The sequence below is a fragment of the Taudactylus pleione genome, unplaced genomic scaffold (genome assembly GCF_031769625.1).
Source record: "Taudactylus pleione unplaced genomic scaffold, aTauple2 ptg000433l, whole genome shotgun sequence".
Classification (NCBI taxonomy): Eukaryota; Metazoa; Chordata; class Amphibia; order Anura; family Myobatrachidae; genus Taudactylus; species Taudactylus pleione.
The window spans coordinates 1,323,165-1,349,001 of NW_028284835.1; the positions used below are offsets into that span (position 1 = coordinate 1,323,165).

The following is a 25,837-nucleotide window of genomic DNA, read 5'->3' on the forward strand; positions in this document are numbered from 1 at the left end:
CCAACAAAGGTATTTAAGCACAGTATAATATGTTATTTTTTTCGTTGCTAGTGAGGTTGGCAAATACCTCTCTAGTGCTGCACTAGTACCTGGGCCTCTCCTTTGGGCTAGCGCCTGATGTTCTTTTTTGCGAATGACATTAGATTGTCTCAATATTCGTCTTTGTTGTATACAGGTTATTTCTCTGTATATAGGGCCTGATTCAGCAACGATCGCAGCTGCGAATTCGCACCGAACATAGACGCCCACTGCTGATTTCTCATATCCGTCCACTGACGCTTTTCTGCGTAAACATCGGTACCATCAACCACTCGTGAAGGATTTACACCTTGTCTGACCAGCCGCAGGCAGTGCCAGTCTCTTCGCACGCAATGAGTACTCAAGCTGCCGTATGCCGTCGCAGTGGCTAATTTATGCAAGCTCAAGCAACGGCGTTCAAATGGACAGACACGCCTGCGTTTCTCAAAACCACTCCCCCTTCACCACCCCCCAAACGCTAACAGCCTGTCACTCACTCTGCGATAGATTCCTCTGTGTGCCCATAATCGTAGTGCGATCGCAGTGCGGTTTATGCGCCCGCGCAATAGCAAAGAATCACTCAATCTGCCTACGTAGTTGCACTTGCCATCGCTGCTGAATCATGGCCCATAGTGTTGTCTTCTCTCTATTCTCTCACTAGAGCTTTCCCTGTATGTTAGATGTTCCTTCTCCTAATACTCGTCTTATTGTGCCTTCTGTTCTAGGTACACCCCAATCCAAGCCGCCCGGCCGGGTTACGGCTGAAGCTGTATGAGTTTGCGGGCAGGGTGGTGGGCAAATGTCTGTTTGAATCTTCTCAAGGAGGTGGATATGAACAGCTGGTGAGAGCCAGGTTCACCCGTTCCTTCCTGGCGCAGATCATTGGACTTCGCGTGCACTATAAGGTACCCTAAGAGCCACAAACCCAGAGACACACCACTGGGATCACATCTAGCTTGTTATTCTAGTTTAATAATGCACAGGTCAGTCTACAGACAGGTCTCTGCTAGCATGTAAGAGAGCAACGCAGTCTCCAGGGTCAGCAACATAAGGGTGCAGTAATCTAGTCTCCTTATTCCGCTTGCACTAGGGGGAGGAGGACTGTAGACTGTGGGCCTGATTCAGCAAGGATCGCAATTGCAAGGCTGCACACAGGCTATAGATATATGTATGCACACAGCCAGCCTTCCAATTGCGATCCTTGCAATAATGCAAAGGCAGCAGGAGGTGTATGACGCCCTCTGCTGCATTTGCGATCCCAGCACTGCGACGGAAGTCGCAGGCTGGGATCACCATCGCGACTATCTGTGGTCGATGGTCGCAATGGTGGTCGGCCGGCCAGCTGAGTAAGCCTTTCGCTTACTCAGGCTGGCCGGCTTTGCGAGCCCAGCTGACTGCGTACGTCCACGCAGTCTCTGGGCTGGCCACTCCTGGGAAACGGGGCGGACACGGCCTGTTTTCGGGAACGCTGTCCGACCCCGCCCTGTTATCGGGAACGCTGTCTGACCCCGCCCCCTTAAATGCCTCCGCCTATCAATCAGGCAGAGGCATTCAAGGGCTTGCATGCGTCTTAGCAGGACCCATTCTGCACACGCGCAGATTCCTGATAATGGGGAACTTGCGTACAGTGCTGAATCAGGCCCTGTGACAATAGTAGGGATCTATGAGGCACAGAGATAAGTCTCTGGGCCTGATTCAGAGTCGGTCGCTCTGACAGAGCGCTCGCTCTGAATCAGGGCCAGTCCTTTTTTTTTTTTTTGTAGAACGGCCTCCTGGCCGCTCGCATAGCTGTGGGTGACCACCTACAGCTATAGCAAGCGGCCAGGAAGATGGTCGCGATGGTCAAGACCATCGCGACCATCGGGCTTGCGACGAGACCCTTGTGGTAGGGTCTCGTTGCCGCAAACCCCAGAGAGCTTTCGGCTCAAACAGAGCCGGAATCTCTCCCACTGACATCACTTATGATGTTAGTGGGGCCGCCCCCAGACGGTAGGTGTTCTCATTGGAACGCCTCCGTCTGGGCAGCCACCCCCCCTGGCCCGCCCACCAAAGGGGGCGTGCTGTCACTCAACAGCGACAGCATGCCCCCTTTGGTGCGAGACCCGGAGCGACGGCTTGCCCGTCGCTATCCGGGTGGTCTCGCGCATGCACACAACGGAGCCGGCTCCGTCGAATGCATGCGCTCTGGGCCACCATCGACCCGGTTGCGAGCGCTCAGCGCTTGCGACCGGGTCTGAATCAGGCCCTCTGTGCCAGACTTCAGCCAGGGTGTATTGATCAGCTCTTTCCCCTTTTTCCTTTCTAGATTTTCTGTTAGGAAGATAATGATTTGCAGCACTACCCAATGTCTTCCTGTAGTTCCAAAGCTTTTTCATTAAATAGCAATCACAGACATGTTCTTATTGCTTAATTTCCTTTTTGTCCCTTCTTAAACATTAATTTGATCCTTTTCCTTGTTCTTTACCTGCCTCTCTCCTCTCTCGCTTCTATTCTGTACCTACCTATCTCCTGTACTGTACCTCTCTCGCTTCTATTCTGTACCTACCTATCTCCTGTACTGTACCTCTCTCGCTCCTATTCTGTACCTGTCTCTCTCCTGTACTGTACCTCTCTCGCTCCTATTCTGTACCTACCTATCTCCTGTACTGTACCTCTCTCGCTCCTATTCTGTACCTACCTATCTCCTGTACTGTACCTCTCTCGCTCCTATTCTGTACCTACCTATCTCCTATACTGTACCTCTCTCGCTTCTATTCTGTACCTACCTATCTCCTATACTGTACCTCTCTCGCTTCTATTCTGTACCTACCTATCTCCTGTACTGTACCTCTCTCGCTCCTATTCTGTACCTGCCTCTCTCCTGTACTGTACCTCTCTCGCTTCTATTCTGTACCTACCTCTCTCGCTCCTATTCTGTACCTGCCTCTCTCGCTCATATTCTGTACCTGCCTCTCTCGCTCATATTTGGTACTTGCCTCTCTCCTTCTCTCTCTCCCTCCTGTTCTGTACCTTTGCCTCTCTCTCATTCTGTACCTCCCTATCCTCTTCCTCCTTTTTTTTTCCTCATTCCCTCGCTCCTCCTCCTTTTCTCCTGTACCTCGCTTCACCACTCCTCTTTTGTACAACTCTCTCGCTCTGTAACCTCCATCTCTCTCAATCTGTATCTCCCTCTCTCTTCCTCCTCCTGTTCTGTACCTCGTGCTCTCTCCTCCATTCTATACCTTCCTCTCTCCTCCTTCTACTCTGTACCTCTGTCGCCTCCTGTTCTGTACACCTCTCTCCCCCTCCCTCTCTCCTCCTGTATTGCATTCCCTCTATTCCCTGTCTATGTGATGCTCCCTTACACCTTGTTGTGATTTCTTCTGCAGTACTTTGAGACAGATGACCCAGACTTCTTTCAGTCCAAAGTTCTCTACCTATTAACCCACGATGTCTCTGACACAGACCTGGTCTTTGCTGAGGACAAATATGGACGTGGGGGGCAGCTAGAAAAGGTGAGTGCATTATTACACATACTCTGTCTCTCAGTATGGAAGAAGTGCTGAATATATCGCTATATGTTACATACAGAGCAGATTACGCTACGGCCACTGATCAGTACGTTGCATACAGAGCAGATTACGCTACGGCCACTGATCAGTACGTTACATACAGGGCAGATGACACTACGGCCACTGATCAGTACGTTTCATACAGGACAGATTACGCTACGGCCACTGATCAGTACGTTACACACAGGGCAGATTACGCTACGGCCACTGATCAGTACGTTGCATACAGAGCAGATTACGCTACGGCCACTGATCAGTACGTTGCATACAGAGCAGATTACGCTACGGCCACTGATCAGTACGTTACACACAGGGCAGATGACGCTACGGCCACTGATCAGTACGTTACATACAGGGCAGATGACACTACGGCCACTGATCAGTACGTTACATACAGGACAGATTACGCTACGGCCACTGATCAGTACGTTACACACAGGGCAGATTACGCTACGGCCACTGATCAGTACGTTGCATACAGAGCAGATTACGCTACGGCCACTGATCAGTACGTTACACACAGGGCAGATGACGCTACGGCCACTGATCAATACGTTACACACAGGGCAGATGACGCTACGGCCACTGATCAGTACGTTACACACAGGGCAGATGACGCTACGGCCACTGATCAGTACGTTACATACAGGGCAGATGACGCTACGGCCACTGATCAGTACGTTACATACAGGGCAGATGACGCTACGGCCACTGATCAGTACGTTACATACAGGGCAGATGACGCTACGGCCACTGATCAGTACGTTACATACAGGGCAGATGAAGCTACGGCCACTGATCAGTACGTTACATACAGGGCAGATGACGCTACGGCCACTGATCAGTACGTTACATACAGGGCAGATTACGCCATGGCCACTGATCAGTACGTTACATACAGGGCAGATGACGCTACGGCCACTGATCAGTACGTTACATACAGGACAGATGACGCTACGGCCACTGATCAGTACGTTACAAACAGGGCAGATGACGCTACGGCCACTGATCAGTACGTTACATACAGGGCAGATGAAGCTACGGGCACTGATCAGTACGTTACATACAGGGCAGATGACGCTACGGCCACTGATCAGTACGTTACATACAGGGCAGATGACGCTACGGCCACTGATCAGTACGTTACATACAGGGCAGATGAAGCTACGGCCACTGATCAGTACGTTACATACAGGGCAGATGACGCTACGGCCACTGATCAGTACGTTACATACAGGGCAGATGACGCTACGGCCACTGATCAGTACGTTACATACAGGACAGATGACACTACGGCCACTGATCAGTACGTTACATACAGGGCAGATTACGCTACGGCCACTGATCAGTACGTTACATACAGGGCAGATGACACTACGGCCACTGATCAGTACGTTACATACAGGGCAGATGACGCTACGGCCACTGATCAGTACGTTACATACAGGGCAGATGACGCTACGGCCACTGATCAGTACGTTACATACAGGGCAGATGACGCTACGGCCACTGATCAGTACGTTACATACAGGGCAGATGACGCTACGGCCACTGATCAGTACGTTACATACAGGGCAGATGACACTACGGCCACTGATCAGTACGTTACATACAGGGTAGATGACACTATGGCCACTGATCAGTACGTTACATACAGGGCAGATGACGCTACGGCCACTGATCAGTACGTTACATACAGGGCAGATGACGCTACGGCCACTGATCAGTACGTTACATACAGGGCAGATGACGCTACGGCCACTGATCAGTACGTTACATACAGGGCAGATGACGCTACGGCCACTGATCAGTACGTTACATACAGGGCAGATGACGCTACGGCCACTGATCAGTACGTTACATACAGGGCAGATTACGCTACGGCCACTGATCAGTACGTTACATATAGGGCAGATGACGCTACGGCCACTGATCAGTACGTTACATACAGGACAGATTACGCTATGGCCACTGATCAGTACGTTACATACAGGGCAGATTACGCTACGGCCACTGATCAGTATGGTACATACAGGGCAGATTACGCTACGGCCACTGATCAGTACGTTACATACAGGGCAGATGACACTACGGCCACTGATCAGTACGTTACATACAGGGCAGATGACGCTACGGCCACTGATCAGTACGTTACACACAGGACAGATGACGCTATGGCCACTGATCAGTACGTTACATACAGGGCAGATGACGCTACGGCCACTGATCAGTACGTTACATATAGGGCAGATGACGCTACGGCCACTGATCAGTACGTTACATACAGGACAGATTACGCTATGGCCACTGATCAGTACGTTACATACAGGGCAGATGACGCTACGGCCACTGATCAGTACGTTACATACAGGGCAGATTACGCTATGGCCACTGATCAGTACGTTACATACAGGGCAGATGACGCTACGGCCACTGGTCAGTACGTTACATACAGGGCAGATGACGCTACGGCCACTGATCAGTACGTTACATACAGGGCAGATGACGCTACGGCCACTGATCAGTACGTTACATACAGGGCAGATGACGCTACGGCCACTGATCAGTACGTTACATACAGGGCAGATGACGCTACGGCCACTGATCAGTACGTTACATACAGGGCAGATGACGCTATGGCCACTGATCAGTACGTTACATACAGGGCAGATTACGCTATGGCCACTGATCAGTACGTTACATATAGGGCAGATGACGCTACGGCCACTGATCAGTACGTTACATACAGGACAGATTACGCTATGGCCACTGATCAGTACGTTACATACAGGGCAGATTACGCTACGGCCACTGATCAGTATGGTACATACAGGGCAGATTACGCTACGGCCACTGATCAGTACGTTACATACAGGGCAGATGACGCTACGGCCACTGATCAGTACGTTACAGACAGGACAGATGACACTACGGCCACTGATCAGTACGTTACATACAGGGCAGATGACGCTACGGCCACTGATCAGTACGTTACACACAGGACAGATGACGCTACGGCCACTGATCAGTACGTTACATACAGGGCAGATGACGCTACGGCCACTGATCAGTACGTTACATACAGGGCAGATGACGCTACGGCCACTGATCAGTACGTTACATATAGGGCAGATGACGCTACGGCCACTGATCAGTACGTTACATACAGGACAGATTACGCTATGGCCACTGATCAGTACGTTACATACAGGGCAGATGACGCTACGGCCACTGATCAGTACGTTACATACAGGGCAGATTACGCTATGGCCACTGATCAGTACGTTACATACAGGGCAGATTACGCTATGGCCACTGATCAGTATGTTACAGAGAATATTTTTCCTCTTTTACCTGAACCCCCTTAATCTGTACCACGTGAAGTAATTGACTCCATGACATTCCCTGCCCCTCCAGGTGGTGGAGCTCATTCCTGGGGGCTCTCAGATTTTGGTCAGCAACGAGAATAAGATATACTACTTGGATCTCCTGGCTCAGTATCGTCTCTGCAGCCAGGTTCGTGAGGAGGTGGAGCACTTTCTGAAAGGTAATACGGTTGGGTGGTTCGAGTTTGGGTGTCTGCTGGGTGATGCCATCTACTGAAACCTTTTCTAATCTCAGGACTGAATGAACTTGTCCCGGACAATCTGCTCGGTATCTTTGATGAGAATGAATTAGAGGTCAGTATAAGCGTCATGTTTAATGGACCACTCACTCACTCCTTTTTGTAAAATGATATATTGGGTCTCCAAGAGACCAGCATAGATATGGAATCATCCTATAAATGCAAAAACTACTCTGTAACAACAAAGTATAGAGCAAGATTTACAAACCTGAGTGCGATAAAGGAAATGAGAGAGACCGCTTAAGGATGAAGCAGGGGGCAGGACCTTGCAGGGGTTAAGTCAGAGATGCCAGGGGAAAGGGAGGAGGGGGGGGGGGGGATTTGGGGCAATCCTGAAGTCTATACAGTTATTTTCATATTCCGTTAAGATACATAATAACGTCCTATTGTTTCCACATTGTGGCATCATAATAACACGGCAAACAAGTGATATAATTATGATGTGCAAAGCAAATGCTAAAAACTGTTGCAGTCGTTCCTATATAAATATATATTAAGTACTTGTTAAGTGGTTTTCTAAATAGAGAAGTGACAGTAATAAATCCCTGGCAGACCCACAGTAGCCAGAAAGCAGTATTTCCTTGGCTTCAGCTCAGTGTGCTCAGTGTGGATCAGGTGGAGGACTATAAATCTATACTACTCTGTTGTACTACAAGAGACAGGCATAAACTTATCCTATGCACTAATAATCCCAGTGTAATCACTGTACAGTTCCATATAACCATGTCATACACTGGGGAGTTGATAAGACCTTGTAACTCGCACAGCGTGTAGGTAATATTGTAGCGTCACCTACGTCTTCTAAGAACCCTACTATAAGAATGTCTTCCATCATCTACTAATTATGAAAAGTAACATTGTAGCTATAAAATTGTGTTGCATGCGTATAGAGAAGCTGCAGTCAGTACAGATAGATGTACAGGAACCTATATATGAAGCTGCCCCATGCTGGCTAAATTATGGATGGACGATCTGCAGTCAGTACTGATAGATGTACAGGAACCTATATATGAAGCTGCCCCATGCTGGCTAAATTATGGATGGACGATCTGCAGTCAGTACTGATAGATGTACAGGAACCTATATATGAAGCTGCCCCATGCTGGCTAAATTATGGATGGACGATCTGCAGTCAGTACTGATAGATGTACAGGAACCTATATATGAAGCTGCCCCATGCTGGCTAAATTATGGATGGACGATCTGCAGTCAGTACAGATAGATGTACAGGAACCTATATATGAAGCTGCCCCATGCTGGCTAAATTATGGATGGACGATCTGCAGTCAGTACTGATAGATGTACAGGAACCGATATATGAAGCTGCCCCATGCTGGCTAAATTATGGATGGACGATCTGCAGTCAGTACTGATAGATGTACAGGAACCTATAAACGTAGCTGCCTCATGCTGGCTAAATTATGGATGGACGATCTGCAGTCAGTACTGATAGATGTACAGGAACCTATATATGAAGCTGCCCCATGCTGGCTAAATTATGGATGGACGATCTGCAGTCAGTACTGATAGATGTACAGGAACCGATATATGAAGCTGCCCCATGCTGGCTAAATTATGGATGGACGATCTGCAGTCAGTACTGATAGATGTACAGGAACCTATAAAGGTAGCTGCCTCATGCTGGCTAAATTATGGATGGACGATCTGCAGTCAGTACTGATAGATGTACAGGAACCTATATATGAAGCTGCCCCATGCTGGCTAAATTATGGATGGACGATCTGCAGTCAGTACTGATAGATGTACAGGAACCTATATATGAAGCTGCCCCATGCTGGCTAAATTATGGATGGACGATCTGCAGTCAGTACTGATAGATGTACAGGAACCTATATATGAAGCTGCCCCATGCTGGCTAAATTATGGATGGACGATCTGCAGTCAGTACTGATAGATGTACAGGAACCTATATATGAAGCTGCCCCATGCTGGCTAAATTATGGATGGACGATCTGCAGTCAGTACTGATAGATGTACAGGAACCTATATATGAAGCTGCCCCATGCTGGCTAAATTATGGATGGACGATCTGCAGTCAGTACTGATAGATGTACAGGAACCTATATATGAAGCTGCCCCATGCTGGCTAAATTATGGATGGACGATCTGCAGTCAGTACTGATAGATGTACAGGAACCTATATATGAAGCTGCCCCATGCTGGCTAAATTATGGATGGACGATCTGCAGTCAGTACTGATAGATGTACAGGAACCGATATATGAAGCTGCCCCATGCTGGCTAAATTATGGATGGACGATCTGCAGTCAGTACTGATAGATGTACAGGAACCTATAAACGTAGCTGCCTCATGCTGGCTAAATTATGGATGGACGATCTGCAGTCAGTACTGATAGATGTACAGGAACCTATATATGAAGCTGCCCCATGCTGGCTAAATTATGGATGGACGATCTGCAGTCAGTACTGATAGATGTACAGGAACCGATATATGAAGCTGCCCCATGCTGGCTAAATTATGGATGGACGATCTGCAGTCAGTACAGATAGATGTACAGGAACCGATATATGAAGCTGCCCCATGCTGGCTAAATTATGGATGGACAATCTGCAGTCAGTACAGATAGATGTACAGGAACCTATATATGAAGCTGCCCCATGCTGGCTAAATTATTGATGGACGATCTGCAGTCAGTACAGATAGATGTACAGGAACCGATATATGAAGCTGCCCCATGCTGGCTAAATTATGGATGGACGATCTGCAGTCAGTACTGATAGATGTACAGGAACCTATATATGAAGCTGCCCCATGCTGGCTAAATTATGGATGGACGATCTGCAGTCAGTACTGATAGATGTACAGGAACCTATATATGAAGCTGCCCCATGCTGGCTAAATTATGGATGGACGATCTGCAGTCAGTACTGATAGATGTACAGGAACCGATATATGAAGCTGCCCCATGCTGGCTAAATTATGGATGGACGATCTGCAGTCAGTACTGATAGATGTACAGGAACCTATAAACGTAGCTGCCTCATGCTGGCTAAATTATGGATGGACGATCTGCAGTCAGTACTGATAGATGTACAGGAACCTATATATGAAGCTGCCCCATGCTGGCTAAATTATGGATGGACGATCTGCAGTCAGTACTGATAGATGTACAGGAACCGATATATGAAGCTGCCCCATGCTGGCTAAATTATGGATGGACGATCTGCAGTCAGTACAGATAGATGTACAGGAACCGATATATGAAGCTGCCCCATGCTGGCTAAATTATGGATGGACGATCTGCAGTCAGTACTGATAGATGTACAGGAACCTATATATGAAGCTGCCCCATGCTGGCTAAATTATGGATGGACGATCTGCAGTCAGTACTGATAGATGTACAGGAACCGATATATGAAGCTGCCCCATGCTGGCTAAATTATGGATGGACGATCTGCAGTCAGTACTGATAGATGTACAGGAACCTATAAACGTAGCTGCCTCATGCTGGCTAAATTATGGATGGACGATCTGCAGTCAGTACTGATAGATGTACAGGAACCTATATATGAAGCTGCCCCATGCTGGCTAAATTATGGATGGACGATCTGCAGTCAGTACTGATAGATGTACAGGAACCGATATATGAAGCTGCCCCATGCTGGCTAAATTATGGATGGACGATCTGCAGTCAGTACTGATAGATGTACAGGAACCTATAAACGTAGCTGCCTCATGCTGGCTAAATTATGGATGGACGATCTGCAGTCAGTACTGATAGATGTACAGGAACCTATATATGAAGCTGCCCCATGCTGGCTAAATTATGGATGGACGATCTGCAGTCAGTACTGATAGATGTACAGGAACCTATATATGAAGCTGCCCCATGCTGGCTAAATTATGGATGGACGATCTGCAGTCAGTACTGATAGATGTACAGGAACCTATATATGAAGCTGCCCCATGCTGGCTAAATTATGGATGGACGATCTGCAGTCAGTACTGATAGATGTACAGGAACCTATATATGAAGCTGCCCCATGCTGGCTAAATTATGGATGGACGATCTGCAGTCAGTACTGATAGATGTACAGGAACCTATATATGAAGCTGCCCCATGCTGGCTAAATTATGGATGGACGATCTGCAGTCAGTACTGATAGATGTACAGGAACCTATATATGAAGCTGCCCCATGCTGGCTAAATTATGGATGGACGATCTGCAGTCAGTACTGATAGATGTACAGGAACCTATATATGAAGCTGCCCCATGCTGGCTAAATTATGGATGGACGATCTGCAGTCAGTACTGATAGATGTACAGGAACCTATATATGAAGCTGCCCCATGCTGGCTAAATTATGGATGGACGATCTGCAGTCAGTACTGATAGATGTACAGGAACCTATATATGAAGCTGCCCCATGCTGGCTAAATTATGGATGGACGATCTGCAGTCAGTACTGATAGATGTACAGGAACCTATATATGAAGCTGCCCCATGCTGGCTAAATTATGGATGGACGATCTGCAGTCAGTACTGATAGATGTACAGGAACCTATATATGAAGCTGCCCCATGCTGGCTAAATTATGGATGGACGATCTGCAGTCAGTACTGATAGATGTACAGGAACCTATATATGAAGCTGCCCCATGCTGGCTAAATTATGGATGGACGATCTGCAGTCAGTACTGATAGATGTACAGGAACCTATATATGAAGCTGCCCCATGCTGGCTAAATTATGGATGGACGATCTGCAGTCAGTACTGATAGATGTACAGGAACCTATATATGAAGCTGCCCCATGCTGGCTAAATTATGGATGGACGATCTGCAGTCAGTACTGATAGATGTACAGGAACCTATATATGAAGCTGCCCCATGCTGGCTAAATTATGGATGGACGATCTGCAGTCAGTACTGATAGATGTACAGGAACCTATATATGAAGCTGCCCCATGCTGGCTAAATTATGGATGGACGATCTGCAGTCAGTACTGATAGATGTACAGGAACCTATATATGAAGCTGCCCCATGCTGGCTAAATTATGGATGGACGATCTGCAGTCAGTACTGATAGATGTACAGGAACCTATATATGAAGCTGCCCCATGCTGGCTAAATTATGGATGGACGATCTGCAGTCAGTACTGATAGATGTACAGGAACCTATATATGAAGCTGCCCCATGCTGGCTAAATTATGGATGGACGATCTGCAGTCAGTACTGATAGATGTACAGGAACCTATATATGAAGCTGCCCCATGCTGGCTAAATTATGGATGGACGATCTGCAGTCAGTACTGATAGATGTACAGGAACCTATATATGAAGCTGCCCCATGCTGGCTAAATTATGGATGGACGATCTGCAGTCAGTACTGATAGATGTACAGGAACCTATATATGAAGCTGCCCCATGCTGGCTAAATTATGGATGGACGATCTGCAGTCAGTACTGATAGATGTACAGGAACCGATATATGAAGCTGCCCCATGCTGGCTAAATTATGGATGGACGATCTGCAGTCAGTACTGATAGATGTACAGGAACCTATAAACGTAGCTGCCTCATGCTGGCTAAATTATGGATGGACGATCTGCAGTCAGTACTGATAGATGTACAGGAACCTATATATGAAGCTGCCCCATGCTGGCTAAATTATGGATGGACGATCTGCAGTCAGTACTGATAGATGTACAGGAACCTATATATGAAGCTGCCCCATGCTGGCTAAATTATGGATGGACGATCTGCAGTCAGTACTGATAGATGTACAGGAACCTATATATGAAGCTGCCCCATGCTGGCTAAATTATGGATGGACGATCTGCAGTCAGTACTGATAGATGTACAGGAACCTATATATGAAGCTGCCCCATGCTGGCTAAATTATGGATGGACGATCTGCAGTCAGTACTGATAGATGTACAGGAACCTATATATGAAGCTGCCCCATGCTGGCTAAATTATGGATGGACGATCTGCAGTCAGTACTGATAGATGTACAGGAACCTATATATGAAGCTGCCCCATGCTGGCTAAATTATGGATGGACGATCTGCAGTCAGTACTGATAGATGTACAGGAACCTATATATGAAGCTGCCCCATGCTGGCTAAATTATGGATGGACGATCTGCAGTCAGTACTGATAGATGTACAGGAACCTATATATGAAGCTGCCCCATGCTGGCTAAATTATGGATGGACGATCTGCAGTCAGTACTGATAGATGTACAGGAACCTATATATGAAGCTGCCCCATGCTGGCTAAATTATGGATGGACGATCTGCAGTCAGTACTGATAGATGTACAGGAACCTATATATGAAGCTGCCCCATGCTGGCTAAATTATGGATGGACGATCTGCAGTCAGTACTGATAGATGTACAGGAACCTATATATGAAGCTGCCCCATGCTGGCTAAATTATGGATGGACGATCTGCAGTCAGTACTGATAGATGTACAGGAACCTATATATGAAGCTGCCCCATGCTGGCTAAATTATGGATGGACGATCTGCAGTCAGTACTGATAGATGTACAGGAACCTATATATGAAGCTGCCCCATGCTGGCTAAATTATGGATGGACGATCTGCAGTCAGTACTGATAGATGTACAGGAACCTATATATGAAGCTGCCCCATGCTGGCTAAATTATGGATGGACGATCTGCAGTCAGTACTGATAGATGTACAGGAACCTATATATGAAGCTGCCCCATGCTGGCTAAATTATGGATGGACGATCTGCAGTCAGTACTGATAGATGTACAGGAACCTATATATGAAGCTGCCCCATGCTGGCTAAATTATGGATGGACGATCTGCAGTCAGTACTGATAGATGTACAGGAACCTATATATGAAGCTGCCCCATGCTGGCTAAATTATGGATGGACGATCTGCAGTCAGTACTGATAGATGTACAGGAACCTATATATGAAGCTGCCCCATGCTGGCTAAATTATGGATGGACGATCTGCAGTCAGTACTGATAGATGTACAGGAACCTATATATGAAGCTGCCCCATGCTGGCTAAATTATGGATGGACGATCTGCAGTCAGTACTGATAGATGTACAGGAACCTATATATGAAGCTGCCCCATGCTGGCTAAATTATGGATGGACGATCTGCAGTCAGTACTGATAGATGTACAGGAACCTATATATGAAGCTGCCCCATGCTGGCTAAATTATGGATGGACGATCTGCAGTCAGTACTGATAGATGTACAGGAACCTATATATGAAGCTGCCCCATGCTGGCTAAATTATGGATGGACGATCTGCAGTCAGTACTGATAGATGTACAGGAACCTATATATGAAGCTGCCCCATGCTGGCTAAATTATGGATGGACGATCTGCAGTCAGTACTGATAGATGTACAGGAACCTATATATGAAGCTGCCCCATGCTGGCTAAATTATGGATGGACGATCTGCAGTCAGTACTGATAGATGTACAGGAACCTATATATGAAGCTGCCCCATGCTGGCTAAATTATGGATGGACGATCTGCAGTCAGTACTGATAGATGTACAGGAACCTATATATGAAGCTGCCCCATGCTGGCTAAATTATGGATGGACGATCTGCAGTCAGTACTGATAGATGTACAGGAACCTATATATGAAGCTGCCCCATGCTGGCTAAATTATGGATGGATGATCTGCAGTCAGTACTGATAGATGTACAGGAACCTATATATGAAGCTGCCCCATGCTGGCTAAATTATGGATGGATGATCTGCAGTCAGTACTGATAGATGTACAGGAACCTATATATGAAGCTGCCCCATGCTGGCTAAATTATGGATGGATGATCTGCAGTCAGTACTGATAGATGTACAGGAACCTATATATGAAGCTGCCCCATGCTGGCTAAATTATGGATGGACGATCTGCAGTCATTACCGATAAATGTACAGGAACCTATAAACGTAGCTGCCTCATGCTGGCTACATTATGGATGGACGATCTGCAGTCAGTACTGATAGATGTACAGGAACCTATATATGAAGCTGCCCCATGCTGGCTAAATTATGGATGGATGATCTGCAGTCAGTACTGATAGATGTACAGGAACCTATATATGAAGCTGCCCCATGCTGGCTAAATTATGGATGGACGATCTGCAGTCAGTACTGATAGATGTACAGGAACCTATATATGAAGCTGCCCCATGCTGGCTAAATTATGGATGGACGATCTGCAGTCATTACCGATAAATGTACAGGAACCTATAAACGTAGCTGCCTCATGCTGGCTACATTATGGATGGACGATCTGCAGTCAGTACTGATAGATGTACAGGAACCTATAAACGTAGCTGCCATTCCGCAGGGTCTAAACCGCTCTGAGCTGCATTTCCTCTCCGGCCACGCCCCCTCAGAGGTCTCCTGCGGCCATCTTCTCCAAGGCTCAGCCACAACTCTCTGAGGGAAAAGCTGGGTCCGGGTCCCCCTACATTCCTCTCCCTGGAGCTAGGTTACGTAGCACTATAGCCTACCAGACAGAGTAGTGCCAATTGTGCAGTTACTTTTCTGCATTGTATGTAATTTGCTAGCGCTGTGTGTGTCTGTTTTGATATTCTCATATTCTGTCCAACTTTGCCTATCACTTTTTTCTCTCTGTCCCTAACAATACCGGTGTATTAAGGGTCCATATACACTTCATTTCTCACTGGAGTTGTGAAGTTCTCGCATACTGGGGCAGTTGCACTATACATAGTGCCATAAATGTGTTGAAGTTCTACATCTTAATACAGGCTTGAACAGGCTATTTATATTACTTCCCCTTGATTTTGACTTTTGTCACATACTCAGTGGTTGTATACTGCCTCATACCATAGTGCTATACTACTCTGCAGTATGTCTAACACAGGCAAGAGTAACAATAGCTGCTGCACCCACACTGCTCTCATGTACGTCATGGGCAGCAGGATTACATGTGGATGATTTAATCCAAGAGGGACTTTGTGCCACCTGTTATAATACCCCAGGCCCATCAGTTCCCCCAGCCCCTGTCCAAAGCCCCCCCTGGGTTTCCTTTACTCAGGTGCTAAATACACCACCTAACAGTCCCGGCAGTAATTCCTCCTTTGGGGCTGCCACAACAGGTACAGGCTGTAATTCCCCCTATGGAGTTGCCACAACAAGCACAAACTCTACCAGTGCCTCCTGTGCCAGCTACCTTTAGAGATGATGGTATCCACAGCTGTTTAAAATTTATTACAGGGAGAGAAATCCACTTCCCAGTAAAAATAAATGTCCTCTGGTTTCCTCTCATTCCACGTTCCTGACGAGGCAGGAAAGGCTGACTTATCTACTACTGAGTCTCCCTCAGGGGAGGAGGAACTGCAGGCAAAGATTAATATCCCTGCCCTAGTACCAGCGGTTAGAGATATACATCACATAGAAGATGATGAACCCGCTGCAAAGTCAAAGCACCCTCTTTTTAAAAAACAAAAGGTTAATTCTGCAGCGTTCCCTATATCTGATTAGCTAGTTGACCATGTGATGGCTGCCTGGCAGACGCCCAGTAAAAGGTTTCAGCCACATAAAAGACTGACCCATTGTTATCCTTTTCCAGCTGATCATTGTACGAAGTGGGAGACTCCCCCTGCAGTGGACTCTCCTATCACGCGGTTGATCAAGAGTTCTACTTTACCTATTCCTTCTGCTTCCTCGCTGAAGGATCCAACAGATATAAAGGTAGAAGCGGGTCTGAAATGTATGTATTCTCATTCAGGAGCCTCTGCTCGCCCATCCATGGCTATTGCTTGGGGTGGATGGAGACTCTAAGAAGGCCTTAGAATCGCTCCCTTACATGGAGGACATTCTTTTTGGCCCTGACTTGGACAAGATTGTCACCTCTTTGGCGGCCTCTAACACTGCTTTTCTGCCATCTGCAACGGCTGCTAAAGGGACAACGTCTTTTAAAGTCTTTCGTCCCCAAGGAAAACCTAAGTCAGCCAAACCTCGGCCCAAGCAGGCCTGGGCCACCCTCTGTCCTACTGCTAAATCGGAGGCTAAACCGACCGCCTGACGGGGCGGGCCTCCCTCTGGGGGATCCCAGGATAGGAGCCTTCTTCTCTTTGCCCAGCGCTGGCGTCAAATTACCTCAGACGCTTGGGTACAGGAAGTGGTCTCTTACGGGTACGCCCTCTCTTTCCTAAGACGACCACCCCACTATTTTTTCTGCATAGGCCCTTACTTGGACCCAATTAAGGGCCTGCTATTCAGTCATTACTGCAGGCGAGGGTGATAGTTCCGGTCCCTCTATCTCAGAGAGGGACAGGTTATTATTCCACCTTGTTTCTGGTCAGAAGCCAAATGGGTCTTACCGGCCTATTTTCAACCTCAAATTCCTGAACAAATTTATCAGGGTGCCCAGTTTTCAGATGGCAACCCTGCACTCTATAGTCCTAGCTATGGAGCCTGGGGACTTTATGGTGTCACTGGATATTCAGGATGCTTACTTACATATACCTAAAGCGTCTTCTCACCAGATATTTCTCAGGTTTGCTGTTCTACAGCAACAATTCCAGTTCCAGGCTCTGCCCTTTGGACTTTCTACAGCCCCACGGGTTTTTACCAGGATTATGGCAGTTATGGCAGCTCACCTCCGTCAGAGAGTCAGACTGCTACCATACCTGGGCAACCTCTTGCTATTAGCACACTCCCCAGAGGCTCTTCAACAACACCTTCAGGTTACCATTGCCTTTCTGCAGAATCACGGACGGTTATCTTCCTTGGTTCCTTCACAAAGAATGGTCCATCTGGGGGCTCTCCTAGATTCTCATGCTCAAAGAATCTTTCGAACAGTGGACAAGATCTCCACACTGCAACAACGTGTACGCAAACTACTCAACAGTCACTGAGTGTCCATTCACTCAGCAATGCAGGTCCTGGGATCCATGGTCTCCACCTTCTACTTGGTGGAGTATGCCCAATTCCACTCAGGACCTCTGCAACTCCTGATCCTCTCCAGGTGGAACGAATTGCCTTATCTATTAAAGTCCCAAACAATGGTTCTCTCTCCAAAGGTTCATCTGTCCTCCTCATGGTGGTTACAGACGTCTCACCTAACCAGAGGACGCCCCTTCACAGTCCCGGACTGGGTGATCCTGACGATGGATGCCAGTCTCGGGTTGGGCCGTGGTGACCGGGCTGCACTCCATCTTGGGCCAGTGGACACTGATCGAGACAGCTCTACCAATCAACGTGTTGGAACTCCGAGCAGTATACAAATCCCTCACTCTGGCGCAACATGTTCTTCAGGGACGACCTATACAGGTACAGTCCCACAACGCCACGGCAGTAGCCTACCTCAATCGCCAAGGAGGCACTCGTAGTCGGGCAGCCATGTCAGAAGTGGTTCACATTCTCACATGGGCAGAAAAAAAACAACAGGACAGGACGCAGCGCAGGAAGATCCAGGAAGTCACCGCGGCAACGGATCTCCCATCAACAGCGGCGGGGAAGGAGACAGACTGCGAGAGGAGCACCAGGTGAGTCCCATACAGTGGAAGGGGTATGCGGTAATGGTTTGAGAGAACCTGCACCACACTATCCCCTCCCCAGGCAACGGGAGTCTCGGTCCGTATCAGGCACCTGGGGGGTCGCAGGCTGACAGCTGCTCACCTCCGACGGTCCCATACGGGCACCGAAGCCTAGCCAAGGGTCTCCCTACATGCATCCAGCCACTACTCATCTTACCCCTCAAGACCCTGCTAAGAACATCTGCAGACCACTCCGACCCAGGGACACAGCGATAACGTACATAGATACCGGACACTACAGGACGCCGTAATCTGGTCAATCAGACTTCAGTATACACACTATAATAAGGAAGAGGAGTTCTTTTTAACCATCGTTTGACTGGCAAAACACAGTCTTCCTTCTCTCCTGTCCTCCTCCTGCCATTGGCTTGCTAACTAACTGAAAGGCCTCTGGCTGGAGGGCGGGGTATAGGGGGAAGGACCAGTGCATCCTGGGAGTCAACAGCTTTAACTGTCTGGTCCTAACCTCCACCTAAACCCCCATGGTATCCCTGTGGACCCTATGGACTTCGAAGAAAGAGAGTTAACAAAGGTAAGTTTTACCATAACTCTTAATTTTTTCTGTATCCTCTTTCTGGAAGTCTACCTGTTATTTATTTGATCTTTGGACAATTTACTTGGGATACTTGCTTGCATATAGAGGACCTTACTGAGCGCAGGTCCTCTATATGCATGTAACAAAGTCGTAGCCACATTTGTACATTTCATGATTAGCGGTGGATGGAAAAGCCAGGCTCGAGGCCTGTTCGACCAGTGCGGCTGAACAGGGGCGCCACCCCGTAGAGGGCGCACCCCTCCCAACCATCCCGATTTCTGCGGGACAGTCCCGCTGTTCCAGCCGTGGGTGGTCAGGAGGTTGGGCACCCCCACCCCCGCAGCTGTGCGACGGTGCCGGACCCCGGGAAGAAGCTGAATGGATGCTGCACGCATGTGCGCGGCATCCATACAGTGCAGGGAGAGAGCTGGGGGCAGCCCAGCTAGTGACGGAGTGCTGGGCTCGTCCCCAGCCTGTTACACGGGAGGCGTGCTATGCGGGCACGCCCCCCAAATAAAGTCATGTAGGGGGTGTGGCATATGTTAATTAGGCCACATACCCTTTCCGATCGCAGGGACTACAGGCGCCTCCATCTCGTTCGGCACAGGGAGAGGCTCCTACTGAAGCCGGCCCTGGGCAGAGTACCTTGTCCTTGGGTTCTTATGTGACCGCTACAATATCTGTTACAATGTATGAGAGTTACATGGCAAAGATCAGCCTAAGTTACCCTCTGACAAAACATGTTATATGGCATTATACTGGTAGTACATTAGAGCTTTATACTCATGTGATTCAGCACAGTGACTGGTGAAGCCAATCAGATGCTGCCTTCTGATTACTGCTGGTCAGTCAGGAATTTATTACTGTTATATTTGTATATAGAAAGCCAAAGCACATAACGAGAGACTGTAACAAGGGTTGTGCAACTAGTACCGCTACACAGGGCCGAGGGAAGGTGGCTTACCTGCTGCCCTGATGGCGCCCTTTGGGTGCGCCCTGCATAACAATATATATTTGTGTGTGGATAATAACAATAGGTCATTTGCAACAGTTTTTAGCACATAATAATGTAACTTATTTATGGTTTTTAAAGTTCCTCAAAACACCGTGGAACATAAAGACGTTATGTTTTGTTTCTCCTTCATGCTCCATAGGGGACACAGGGAATTTGCCCCTAATCAGAATGCTCTCTCTCTCTCCATTGCGTATAGTTACCTGATACTTGGACAGGAGAGTGCATCCGATCTGTACAATAAATAACCCAGACCAAAGGAGGACATTCCCCTGACCCAGGGAGGAGCATTCGCAACGCGCACTAGATTCCTATCCAGGACTGTCCTGGGGCGCTCAGGGAATCCCTGTTTAGCTTCACTAGGATCAGACACAGTGGATGAATAATTTTAGCATCTTAATAGTCTGGGTATCATGTAAGGCAGGGAGCAATGAATTCCACTCCTGGTGACCAGTCATTATTTTATACAACTGGGAGAGCATTATCGCTAAGAGTAACCTCCCACCGCTGCCCCTCAATAAGACACATTCAGAGGACATCCCTAATGGTGAAGAGTATCCCACCCCCTCCTCATCCAGGATAATTTCACGTCCCTCGTAACTATCCCTGACATCTGGGTCTATAGAAGAGTAGGCATTGGCTCTATGTCCACCACTGTCTGTGGCAAATGTCCTACGTGGGCCCCAGCCCTTGTATAAGCTGCAGGTATGGGTGTATGTATTACGGGTCTAAAAACATATGAGCTTTAGACAAATAGTGGAGAGCACAGATGAATATAACATTTTACCTGCATTCCAAGTCCATCAATCCGCTGGTGGAGTAACTGTGAGCGAGAAATCTGTCTGTATAAGGAGGATGAGAATCATTGGCGTCAGTAACTGGCAATTACTATCCATAGACTCAGCAGCTCGGGGTACTTCACAGGAACTATTCCTCGTCTCTCCCATAGTCAGGAGCGCTGGTGACCAGTCTAAGACCTGCAGCTGGACCCTGTGCACTGGTTCTGGGTATGGGATGGCTGGAGAGTGTCTGCTTATTGACGTTTCCTTTTGCAGCTCCTGATGTGCGGCACCGGGCACATTGCCGTCCAGGACTTCCAGGCTCATGCTGTGGTCATTGGAGGGTCCTGGCTCTTCCGGGAGAAGGTAATGCTATCAACTTACTATGAACATTTCCCCCCAGACCCTTTCTGACACTTGTGATTTAATTGGTGTAAACCAACCACCAGCTAAATTGTGTCTTCAGCCCTTTGTTCCTGATTGTGTCATTAGCTATTACATAATCAATGGGTTATAATCGTTTATCTCTAGCAACAGAAGTAACGTTCATCATGCTCCGCACCTCTACCATCCTGTTGTAGCCTTACGTGCCCACAGCCCCTCTTCCCAGCATGTGGTACTGCTGTACATTGCCATCTTGTCCTGTTCCCATCCTTTGGTACTCTTTGCCATCCCCTTCTATCACGTGGTGTGGCTCCTCACCATCCTGTGGTACTCTTTGCCATCCCCTTCTATCACGTGGTGTGGCTCCTCCTCACCATCCTGTGGTACTCGTGTGTTGTGGCTCCTCCGCGCCATCCTGTGGTACTCGTGTGGGGTGGCTCCTCCTCTCCATCCTGTGGTACTCGTGTGTTGTGGCTCCTCCTCACCATCCTGTGGTACTCGTGTGTTGTGGCTGCTCCTCTCCATCCTGTGATACTCGTGTAGTGTGGCTCCTCCTCTCCATCCTGTGATACTCATGTGGTGTGGCTCCTCCTCTCCATCCTGTGGTACTCGTGTGGTGTGACTCCTCCTCTCCATCCTGTGGTACTCGTGTGGTGTGGCTCCTCCTCTCCATCCTGTGGTACTCGTGTGGTGTGGCTCCTCCTCTCCATCCTGTGGTACTCGTGTGGTGTGACTCCTCCTCTCCATCCTGTGGTACTCGTGTGGTGTGACTCCTCCTCTCCATCTTGTGGTGTGGTTCCTCCTCGCCATCCTGTGGTACTCGTGTGGTGTGGCTCCTCCTCGCCATCCTGTGGTACTCGTGTGGTGTGGCTCCTCCTCGCCATCCTGTGGTACTCGTGTGGTGTGGCTCCTCCTCTCCATCCTGTGGTACTCGTGTGGTGTGACTCCTCCTCTCCATCCTGTGGTGCTCGTGTGGTGTGACTCCTCCTCTCCATCCTGTGGTACTCGTGTGGTGTGACTCCTCCTCTCCATCCTGTGGTACTCGTGTGTTGTGGCTGCTCACCATCCTGTGATACTCGTGTGGTGTGGCTCCTCCTCTCCATCCTGTGATACTCGTGTGGTGTGGCTCCTCCTCTCCATCCTGTGATACTCGTGTGGTGTGGCTCCTCCTCTCCATCCTGTGGTACTCGTGTGGTGTGACTCCTCCTCTCCATCCTGTGGTACTCGTGTGGTGTGGCTCCTCCTCTCCATCCTGTGGTACTCGTGTGGTGTGGCTCCTCCTCTCCATCCTGTGGTACTCGTGTGGTGTGACTCCTCCTCTCCATCCTGTGGTACTCGTGTGGTGTGGCTCCTCCTCTCCATCCTGTGGTACTCGTGTGGTGTGGCTCCTCCTCTCCATCCTGTGGTACCGTGTGGTGTGACTCCTCCTCTCCATCCTGTGGTACTCGTGTGGTGTGGTTCCTCCACGCCATCCTGTGGTACTTGTGTGGTGTGGCTCCTCCTCTCCATCCTGTGGTACCGTGTGGTGTGGCTCCTCCTCTCCATCCTGTGGTACCGTGTGGTGTGGCTTCTCTCCATCCTGTGGTACTCGTGTGGTGTGGCTTCTCCTCTCCATCCTGTGGCACTCGTGTGGTGTGGCTCCTCTGCTCCATCCTGTGGCACTCGTGTGTTGTGGCTCCTCTGCGCCATCCTGTGGTACTCGTGTGGTGTGGCTCCTCTGCTCCATCCTGTGGCACTCGTGTGTTGTGGCTCCTCTGCGCCATCCTGTGGTACTCGTGTGTTGTGGCTCCTCTGCGCTATTCTGTGAGTTACATGCGTGGCATTATTTTACAGGTCATGCACTGGTTCTGGGCTGTAGTTTGCAGCTTCACACAGGAGGAGTTGGCCCGTCTGCTGCAGTTTACGACAGGATCCTCTCAGCTTCCCCCTGGCGGATTTGCAGCCCTGTGTCCAAGCTTTCAAATCATTGGTTCCCCTGCCCATGGCACGCTGCCTACTGCCCACACCTGGTAAGTAGTCAGTGTCCTGGAGACAGCTCTTGGGTTTTGTATTAATAAACTCTGCTGTACAGCTATTTCCCTCCCTCCTGGAGAGACTGCACTATCCAGCTTCTGATTAACAGGCAGCAATCATCCAGTTGGAGTTGGGTTAGCTTGGTGCATTGGATCCTTATTCGCTGTACTAGTCTCCAGTAAAGGTCCTTAGTACCAGTACTAGGGAAAGCTTCCATGGGCTGTACGAGTGTAGGATAAGGGGATGGATGCAGTTTTTATAACTAGCTGGGTGAGGAATAAAAGATAGACACCAGATGTTAGACACAGTAAGTCGACACTAAAGGTTGACATGGAAGGTCGACCGGTACAACCATCCCTTCTAGTTAGGCACTAAAAGGGACGGTTAGGGTTAGGCACCAGGAGGGAGGGTTCCCTCCCTAACCTTCAGGTAAGCGCCTAACAAAAAAAATGTCAACCTACTGACTGTCTAACATCTAGGGGTAAATTTGCTAAAGTGAGAGTTTTTAGAAGTGAGTTTTAAAAGTGATGTTGCCCATAGCAATCAGATTCTACTTAACATTTAACTAGCACCTTCTAGAAGATAATAGCTAAAATCTGGTTGCTATGGGCAACATCACTTTTAAAACTCACTTCTAAAAACTCTCACTTTAGTACATTTACCCCCTGTTGCCTATCTAGACATTGTCGACCTTTTAACTATCTATAGTCCGGATACCGAATTGGCCTCAGGAACCAGTCCATTTTGAGCAACCTGCTGACCATTGGGACCCACATAAGGCTCAATTCAATGCACATTGAATAGCGCCGGGAAGGAGCTCTCAGAGCTATTCAATTCAGCGTGCTCCTGTCAGAGAATGCCCGTTCTCGCGTCCCCTAAACATGGTGTTTAGACGCGAGAACCGGCATCCTCAGACTAAACTGCCCGGCGCGATGCTGTTTCAGCCTCGCTAAGGGCAGAAAACGGCATCGCGCCAGCAGTTTTGCCAGACTTCTGCTCGCACCCAAGGAGAGATGCGAGAATAAATCAGTCAGGCGGGCGCAACAGCGCGCTGAACTGAATAGCTCCAGGCACTCCTTCCCCGCACTATTCAATTCGCCTTGCACTGAGCCCACAGTGTTATACTGGTGAACCTAAAATAATTGCATATTACCCTGCAAGTTCCTAGTGACACGTTATACCAATGTGGAAGTGTATCTCCCTCCACTAAAAGAACTGGGAGTTTATACGTGAGGAGCTGCAATAGGAGCGCAGCACAGGATTAGGGGTATGTGTGGTTAAGTTACTTTGCCACCCTGGCAGGAGCTGTACAGACTGTTTAATGTTACTAACCACTTCTCCCGGTGGGGTTTGTTTAAGGCCTTTGTAGCACAGTCCAAATGAAACGCGTTTCGCAGAGGGTCACCACCGCTTTTTTTAACCCCATCTGCCTGAAGAAGCAGCGGTGACCCTCCAGGAAATGCAGACTACACGTGAGACCCTAACTCTGTTTTTACCATTCATTTTATGGTTTATATTGTTTTGCTTTTTTCTATTTTTAGTTTGTGTGGTTTTTTTTGTTTAAGTCTTTTAAATGGGGGGGGGGGGGTGTTATGTAACAGGCTGCATGCTGAGTGAAGCAGCATAACTTCAGCTGTAGATTTAAAGCGGAAATAATTTAAAGAGCAAAACCGCTGCACTTCTCAGCGTTCATAAATGACAATAATGTTCCATATTTAGGTTGGATTTATTACCCCTGTCCATCGGTTGTGTCAGAGACGGCGCCAGGGTTTGTCTGTCCTATAAACGAATGTTATAGCAGCAGGCAGTTAGTATTGACACCTTAGTGGTAGGACAGACCACCCCCCTCAGCTTGAAATGTAAAAGGTTTAGGGTGAGATTTATCAAATCTTAGAAGATGGTTGGTTGATACTTTCTCTGTCATTTTACAGGCTGTGCTAGACAAATGACAGAAGCTGGTTGGTTACTATGAGCAACCATAGCAATGTGTGCTATTGAACACATTGTCCTCTTATTTCAGGCTTAAAACACATCAGGACTCTGAGTAAATAAACCCTTTGGACACTGTCCTCCTATGATGCATTGTAGGTAATAGTTACACATAAAGGGGAAGTTGTACTAGGCTCTGGGAAGTGATAAATTGGAGAGTGATAAACTACCGGCCACTAAGCTCCTAACTCATGTTATGGTGCATACACACGGTCAGATTTGTTGTCAGATATGAACGATAATTATTTTAAAAATCATTCAGATCTGAAAAAAATGTAACACGTGGGTTCTGCAACAATGAACGATGAGCGTTCCCACATGTCAGATAACGATATCTGACAGTCTGTGTTTGAAATCGTCAAAATCT

The 25,837-nt window shown here is 48.1% G+C and overlaps 1 protein-coding gene across 3 annotated transcripts in view; it reads left to right on the forward strand.

Moving 5' to 3' along the window:
- Window positions 1-25,837, forward strand: part of AREL1 (apoptosis resistant E3 ubiquitin protein ligase 1) — a 57,953-nt gene that overhangs the window by 31,392 nt on the left and 724 nt on the right. For all 3 annotated transcript variants that reach the window (XM_088447487.1, XM_088447488.1, XM_088447489.1), the window contains exons 13-18: window positions 744-923; window positions 3,387-3,512; window positions 6,987-7,116; window positions 7,191-7,249; window positions 21,361-21,450; window positions 23,302-23,477. In XM_088447487.1, the coding sequence (XP_088303613.1) occupies window positions 744-923; window positions 3,387-3,512; window positions 6,987-7,116; window positions 7,191-7,249; window positions 21,361-21,450; window positions 23,302-23,477 (761 nt within the window). The remainder of the gene's footprint in view (window positions 1-743; window positions 924-3,386; window positions 3,513-6,986; window positions 7,117-7,190; window positions 7,250-21,360; window positions 21,451-23,301; window positions 23,478-25,837) is intronic.